Genomic DNA, 7593 nt, shown 5'->3' on the forward strand with positions numbered 1-7593 from the left:
GGTTCCATTCCAGGTCAAGGGCACGTACCTCGTTTGCAGACTCAATCCTTGGCCCTATTGGGTGCATACAGGAGGCAACCAATCAGTGTGTCTCTCTCACAGCAATGTTTCACTCTCTCCTCTTCCTCCTTCCCATCCACTCTTTCTCCCCCCGCAAAAAAAAAAAATATATAGATATATATAATATATATATATATATATATATATATATATATATATATATATCTCCATATCCTCAGGTGAGAATTTAAAAAAAGGTAAAACAAAAGAAGCCACGGCATAGACATTGTTGTAGCATGCTACCATTTATATTTTCAAAAGGGAGGGAGAGGTAAGAACGTCTGCTTTATAGGTGTAAAGACTCTCTAGGAGAATGCACTAGAAACTAATAGCAGTGGGTTACCTGCGGAGTGACGTGGGGCGGGCAGGAAACAGGTAGCAAGAATTAGAGACGAGGATGAATGGGAGACTTTACTCCAAATTACTTTGTATAAACATGATTTTTTGATATATATGTATATATCACCAATTTAAAAAATCCGATCTTCCCGGACTACCTCACAGTCTTGTTTTAAGGGTTGGAGAAGGGACTTCTGTGTAGGAGAGTGTTTGGAATATCCAGTTTGGCCACCTGCAATTTCAGCAGTGACGTTGCTACATTTCCGCGGCATTCAGTTCCTCTATTCCTCCCTCCACGCCTCAGGTTTCTGGAAGAAGGGAACGTGGAGGAAGCCGAGACGCAGAAGCAGAGGATTGAGCAGCTGCAGAGGGACAGGCGGCGGGTCTTGGAGGAGAACAACGTGGAGCACCAGCCGCGGTTTTTCAGGTGAGTGCCCAGGTCCTGCGGGTTATTGGTTGGTAGGTACCGGCGACACCTGATGCTTCTGGTATGAAGAGAGTGAGCAGGGGTGTCTCCTCCCCAAATACGAGGTCCTTGATGTGTTTCCAGCTTCAGAGGGGTGACACCTCCCCTCTGTGAGGGCCCGACCTTCTGTGACACTGGGCGCTGGCTGTCCCAACCTCTTCCTCCCCAGCGTCCTGTCTTCTTGCCTCCTTTGCTGTGTCTCAGGGCGTCTAGCCCAGTGAGTTTGCAAGGAAGTGCTCAGTGAGTGCCTGGGGGAGAAGCAATGAGACCGCCCTCACCTGGTCCCCGAGGCCGGCCAGCGTGTTAAATCCATGTCTGAGCGTGGTCCCCCACCGAGGTGTGTTTTACACAGCGAGAGATCATTAAGGATCACCCCGCTGGCTACCAACGTGGAACCGAGTGTCCACACTGCGGAAGTTCCAATGCACTTGGGCGTGGGCTTGGAACATGTACTATTCATTTTAAAGTAACTTGCCAAGAAGGTCTCGTTAAAAACAATAAAGCTGTAGAAGGGGCATCAGAGGTCATCAGCCCTTCGCCGCCTTTTATTTTAACTGAGAAAAAAACCAGCCCGGCCGGTGTGCCTCTGTGGTTGAGTGTCGACCTGTGAACCAGGAGTCACAGTTCGATTCCCAGTCAGGGCACATGCCCTGGATGCAGGCTTGATCCTCAGTGTGGGCCATGCAGGAAGCAGCCAATCAGTGATTCTCATCACTGATGTCTCTCTCTCTCTCCCTCTCCCTTCCTCTCTGAAATCAATAAAAATATATTAAAACACACACAAAAAGAAAGAAATGAAGACCCAGGGAACGGGGGTGGGGGAGGGGGGTGTGATCTGTGGAAGGACCCCATGGAATGTCCTAGTAAGGGCCTGGCTCTTGGACCACCAGGCCAGGGCTCTATATGGTTTTAGGGGTTTTGTTAAATATTCTCCTAAATCAACATTAAAACAGGCACTTGTGGAAAAGCCAGGAGCTCCTGCCCTCACTCTCCCTCTGAGTCTTGCTTTCAGGGCAACCAGGGGTTTTGTGTTGTTTGGTTGGATGTTGTTGTTGATAGTTTTTAATGGGCAATGGAAGCACTTTTAGGAGGAATTAGTACTAATCTACCACAGCAGCAATAAAGTATGTTTCCCAGAACAGCCATAAGTAATGTTCTAGCCCCCAAATACAATGCCTTTTCCTCCAAAGCTGATGTGGAAGGTCCCTTCTGATCACTTTTACAAACTCGGGAGGTGAGCGAGTGAAGATTAACCGGCTAGAGTTCCATCCCAAAATATCCATAACTTCATATAAATATTTTAAAAATAAGACCTTAAATCATTTTTTACGGCAAGGTTTGATAAATGGATCAACTGATACACACATATACCCTTAAGAAAATCAATTCTTTTTTTCCCCTCATAAATCTAGTGTCATTTTTAAACAAGGAGAATCTGCATTTAGAAAAGTGTTCGTTACAGTATTTTTCAGAATCAGTTGTGGGTAACCAAACTGGCCCAAGAACTAGGTACGAGGTTCATCAACTTGATCTAATGTGGAAACATCAAAAATGACTCACCAAGTGGGAAGCCGCTGGGAAGCAAATGAACTTTAAATGCAAACTGTAAAGTGTTGTTCGGCTGCCCTGACCTCAGATGTGTCTGCAGTGGGAGAGGACAGCACAGCTGTGGCCGCGTGGCCGCGGCCCTTTTTCCTTTGGGTTTTCTATAAAAGTGTCAGTATTGGACGGGATGACAGAGAGGAATGTGGGGCCGTGGATGTCTCCATTCACACCGCTGAGGAGCAGTGGAAATGTCACCGGGAATTTCAGGTGGAAACCGGAGCTCGGGCAGCATCAGGCCTCTGTCTCGCAGTGAAGGATCCGATTTGCAGGCGGGCTCCCTGTGAACACATCCCTCTGTTAGAGCAGGGAGACAGTGTGGGGGGACGTTCCTGAGAGTGGAACAACAGGCACTCGCTACTTTAGCTCCTAAAACGTGACATATCCGTCAAAATTACAAATACACATCCTCTTTGACTCAGCAGTTCTCCTTACCGGAATTTTTAATGTATACGTATATAAAATAGGATATTATATGTTTATTATATTATTATAAACATGATTATAATAGCTAGAGATTGAAAACAACCTCCTAAATGCCCACCCTGTAGGTTCCCTGTTAAATTGCAGTCCATCCCTGCAATGGAATATTAGGTAACTTGTTTTTTAAAAATGAGGAATCTCTTATTGTCGGAGTCACCAAACTTTTTCTGTAGAGGGCAAGCGGTAAATACTGTCAGCTTTGCAGGCCATGCGGGCTCAGCAGTGCTTCCTCCAGCCCGCGCTGCAGCGTGAAAGCAGCCACAGACAGTGCTTACACGATGGCATGGTCAGAGCCCAGTAAAACTGCTCCACAGGCAGGCAGGAGGCTGGAATTGGGCTTTGGGCTGTCGTTTGCTGACCTTATTGTGACAATGGAAAATGATCTCCAATATACAGTATATTGTTATGTCGAAAACTCAAGGGGTAGGACGCCACAGTGCTACCCACCGACTGAATGGGAGAGGGGTGGATATGTGTGTGTGTGTGTGTGTGTGTGTGTGTGTGTGTGTGTACCTCACGCATGCATGAAATTTCTCTGAAAGAATGAAGCTGATGAGGCTCTTGCTTCTGGGGGACCTGGGAGACAGGAGTAGGAAAACTCTTCTAGCTACTCACCTTTGGAACTTGAATTTACATAATATACTATGTTGTCCAAGAATGGCGAACCAGGCCGTTCTCTCCAGACCGTCATGGCTTCCCACTCCCTTTGTTTGTAATGTTAACGTCTCACTTGATGCGAGCAGCCTGGGTGACTTAGCTTTACGCCGTCATGCGCCAGGCGGTGCTGTCTTCTCCCAGAAGCACCGTGTTTGACAGCCTCTGTGTTTGAGAACAAGGTCAGAAACACGAGGAGGGTTTCCAGGCGTGCAGCGCTGGACCGTCAGGGGCCTTGCATGATGTGAGGGTGGCAGCGGGCCGGAGAGGAGGTGGGGAGGGCGGGAGAGGACAGGACTGTCCAGAGCCTCAAGACCTCCTTACCTTCCACAGGAAATCCGCGGATGACTCCTGGGTGAGCAATGGCACCTATCTGGAACTGAGGAAAGATCTCGGTTTTTCCAAGCTGGACCATCCTGTCCTGTGGTGAAAAGGGCAAGAAGCACGATGCGTTCCTGTCCTTCTCCCGTGTCGGCCTTCCCAAGCCACACACCTGTGTCTGTGTTCTTATAAAGCCTTCCCTAGAATGATCACTGTGCTTAGCTTAGCGTTGTAAGTATTCAAGTATATATTTTCTTCGGTTAGGGTTCTTTACAATTTCCAATGTTATCATGATTGTTTATACGAATGTAGAACACCTCGATATTGCTTTTTTATATATATAAAGTATTTAATAAAAATGAAAGATTGAATGTTAATGTGTGGGTTGCAAACGAAGCTTTAACACTAATTTCCCAAAGGTTAGGAAATTTCAGAATAAATGGATGCCTTATACAATTACGTTGGAGAGAAAACAATCCGTGTCTCCCAGGTGCATTAAGAAAGGAGAAGGGGAAAAAAGAAAGAAAGAAATGAGAAGAATGCCCAGGGTTGCTCACCCATGCGGACACCACCCAAGTTCAATTTGGTGGCTCAGTCTCTCTGCCTCGGACCGCTCCCGACTTGCTCACACAGAGCCCTCCTGCTGGTGCTGGAGTCTGGAGGAGATCTGCATCTGCATTTTGGTGGCTGAGAGGAGGTCATCCGTTCAGGGAAATATGTTTTTATAGAAGATGCACACGGCGCCTTGTTGACGAGGAAGCATCTGAGCCCATCCCGCCCTGTGGTGTGATGGCCTCCCGTGCAGCATCGGACCGTCACTCAGAGGAACTACCAGTCAGCCGAGCAATCCCCATGAATTAAACGTCAGAATGAAATCCCGGAGAGGCAGGAACTTTCTCCTCCGTGAGAGCTGAACCCTTGACAAGTGAAGAAACTGGTCTCTGCTCCCAGCGCCCCGGCTCCCCGCCCCGTGTGACCCCGTCTCTGCCGAGTGCGGGGTGTCCCCGTTCAGTGTAAAACCTCCAGCTCCTTCCACACCGCAGTGCGACTTTGTCACAGGTTAGCAAAATAGCTGATTGTTTTAAAACACTGTCTTGGTATTTTCTACCTCTTAACAAGCACCGTATTTTAGATCTTGTATAAAAAGTTGGACCGTCTGCCTTAGAGACACGCGTAGAGGACTGATGTTCTTCCCCGGTGTTGTGCCTGGTGCAGCCTCCATGTCGTGCCCCGCCCACACTTCTTACTTATGCCCCCCTTCTGCCAGTTTTGCAGCCGACCTGAATAACGCGGATCATCACCACCGAAGGGGGAACTTTGTCTTTGTAAATGCGTCATTTCAGATGACAAGAATAGAATCTGTGCATAGTTCCATTGTGTCACCAAAGCAATTCCGACTTCGGCCCAGATTACATGAAAACCAAAGCCTAATTTTTAAGCCTTCTATTCTAATGTTCATAATAATTCTGTGGAGTATGAAATAAAATGATGTGGCAAAAAGGGTTTCTCCCGAAAACATTTTTTAGATATTTCTATAATAGCTTCGAGCGTGTAGAATGCTATGAATAAAAAGCAGAATAAATGGCAGAAAAAAGAACGGGTGAATTTTCAGTGTCGCGCCGAGTGAGCAGGTGGACCGTGTTACATGTTCTAAGTGGAGAGGCATCTGCGAGTGACTAGCATTTTCAGAACAATAAACGGCTCATCAAACACTGCACCCACCCATCCCGTGTCTTCAAGATGTCAGCGGGAGCGCAGTGCGAACGGCTTTCCCATTCTGAGCAGTGAAATGGCCAGTCACGTTCTTCGGTGTGTGCTTTGTTCTTTTCTTTTCGAGCGTGGATCCGAATTCCGCTCCCAGACGGAAGGCGTGGGCTGCAGTTTCAGTCCTCGGGGAAAACAGATCTAGCTTTCACAGTGTGAAGGTAGATGTGGACTTGCAGTCATATTGACTCTGAAAGTGGCCTGTTCCAGAAGCTACTCAAAAAGGGAAAAACAGAACATGCCGTCTGAACGGATGTGGCTTTGTGTTGCAGTATTTGGAAATTCTTTGTCTCGATGCTGTTATTTTAACTGATGTGATGCTTTATTTTGGAATCACAAGGCTAAATAGACCAAATATCATCCTTGTAGTCATCTTACTTGAGATGGGGAGGGGGAGGAATTACAATATGATGCAGAACTGCCTACAGATTTCCAAATCTCGCCAGTACCAGCATCTCTCAGGGGCTTTCCGAAGTTTGAAGAGCGTGGGGATGCCTCCCGACATTATCATCTTAAAACTGCCTTGAGGGGGAAATGGCTTCTTTCCTCCCCCTTTAGTCCCTATTCTCAAAAGCACTTTCCCACCTAATTCGTAGTTCTGTGGCATTTTATATGTTTAAGATGGAGAAAACAGAAACATGGCATTGTTTGGGCAGAACTGAGGTAAAAATCGAGTTTTCTGGACTTTGAATCTCCTGATGAAATACTGCCCAACACTGCACCGTTTGAGACCCTTGCTGTAGCTTGCATTTTACTCCTGGTTTTTCCATCCCAAGTTTACAGAGAATTACACGGATATTCTTGGAAATAGGACTTTGTGCAGCTCACCACACCGCCCTTCACTTGTCCTGTGGCCACCATTCACCCAGCCACCACTCCCCCAAGCTGCAGGAGATCCATCCAGACCCACTGGGGAGGAGCCCACAGGCTCCAGTGCGGCCAGGCAGCCCATCCTAGGTCAGTATTTCCCCGAGTCAACTGTACCGACCCCTTCCAGGAGCCAGGCTGGGTCTGGTACTGATTAAACAGTTCACTGTAGGACAGCTATCGCGTCATCAGTCCCAGAATGCCCTCTTGTGGGGCTCTCTGGGAGAGAAAAATATACAAAGCCATTTTTTTTCAAATGTTTTCTTCATCTAGGCTGCTCCTTTTCTCAGATCCTGCTTCTAATTACTTCCCGTAAGTCATTTGCTTGGGCTTTGAGCACTGTCCTTCAGCTGTATTTTCCCGATTTAGGATGAGTGGTCTTGTTCTGCTATTACCAGTGTCAACCGTGGAAGAAAAGTGGTGAACGATCAAGTTTTCGTTTGGCTGTCGCGCCTTGCCGTGGGGCCGCCGCACGTTCTGTGAATTGCAGCTGTCGTAGAATGTCCTCAGACCTTTGTTATGCAGGAGCAATAAGAAGTGGTCCTTATAATCTTAGGAGTAATGGTCCCAATGTATTGGCATAATTTATTTGAATGTCCTTAATTTTGATATGAACATCGGCATAAATCTATTTTTGCTACCAGATGATCGCTGTCTTGGTGCGCTCGGTTTTCCCCTGCGTTGTGTTCACGTTACTCAGTGCTAATCTTTATCGTTCTGCATTGAAAACATGTATCACGCGTGTCTGCAAATGGTGACAGTCTGCAGTGCAGACCACTTCCGGAGACTTTGGCCGGAGGGAACGCCATGAACAGAAGCTGCTCATTGATTGTGTTCCGGGTGATGCGTGATCTGCCTCTGTGACCCTCCGAGGAGTCTATTTTTTTAATGGATATCTGTAAGCCTTCCATCGAACCATTTGTAAGATTATGTTGTGTTTAAATCCCACCCTTCGACTCATCCCACTCGGACCTCCCGCCAGCACTCGGACTCCCTTGTTCATCCCCCTCCTGTGGCCAGTTGACTGAATAAATGCC

At 47.2% G+C, this 7593-nt stretch overlaps 1 protein-coding gene across 6 annotated transcripts in view; it reads left to right on the forward strand.

The window, feature by feature from the left end:
- OSBPL3 (oxysterol binding protein like 3) overlaps nt 1-7593 on the forward strand; it is a 145903-nt gene extending 138310 nt beyond the window's left edge. For all 6 annotated transcript variants that reach the window (XM_079786792.1, XM_079786793.1, XM_079786791.1 and 3 more), the window contains 2 exons: nt 704-826; nt 3938-7593. In XM_079786792.1, coding sequence (XP_079642918.1) covers nt 704-826; nt 3938-4034 — 220 coding nt within the window. In that variant the 3' untranslated portion in view covers nt 4035-7593. The remainder of the gene's footprint in view (nt 1-703; nt 827-3937) is intronic.

The sequence above is a fragment of the Cnephaeus nilssonii genome (genome assembly GCF_951640355.1).
Source record: "Cnephaeus nilssonii genome assembly, chromosome: 12".
Classification (NCBI taxonomy): domain Eukaryota; kingdom Metazoa; phylum Chordata; class Mammalia; order Chiroptera; family Vespertilionidae; genus Cnephaeus; species Cnephaeus nilssonii.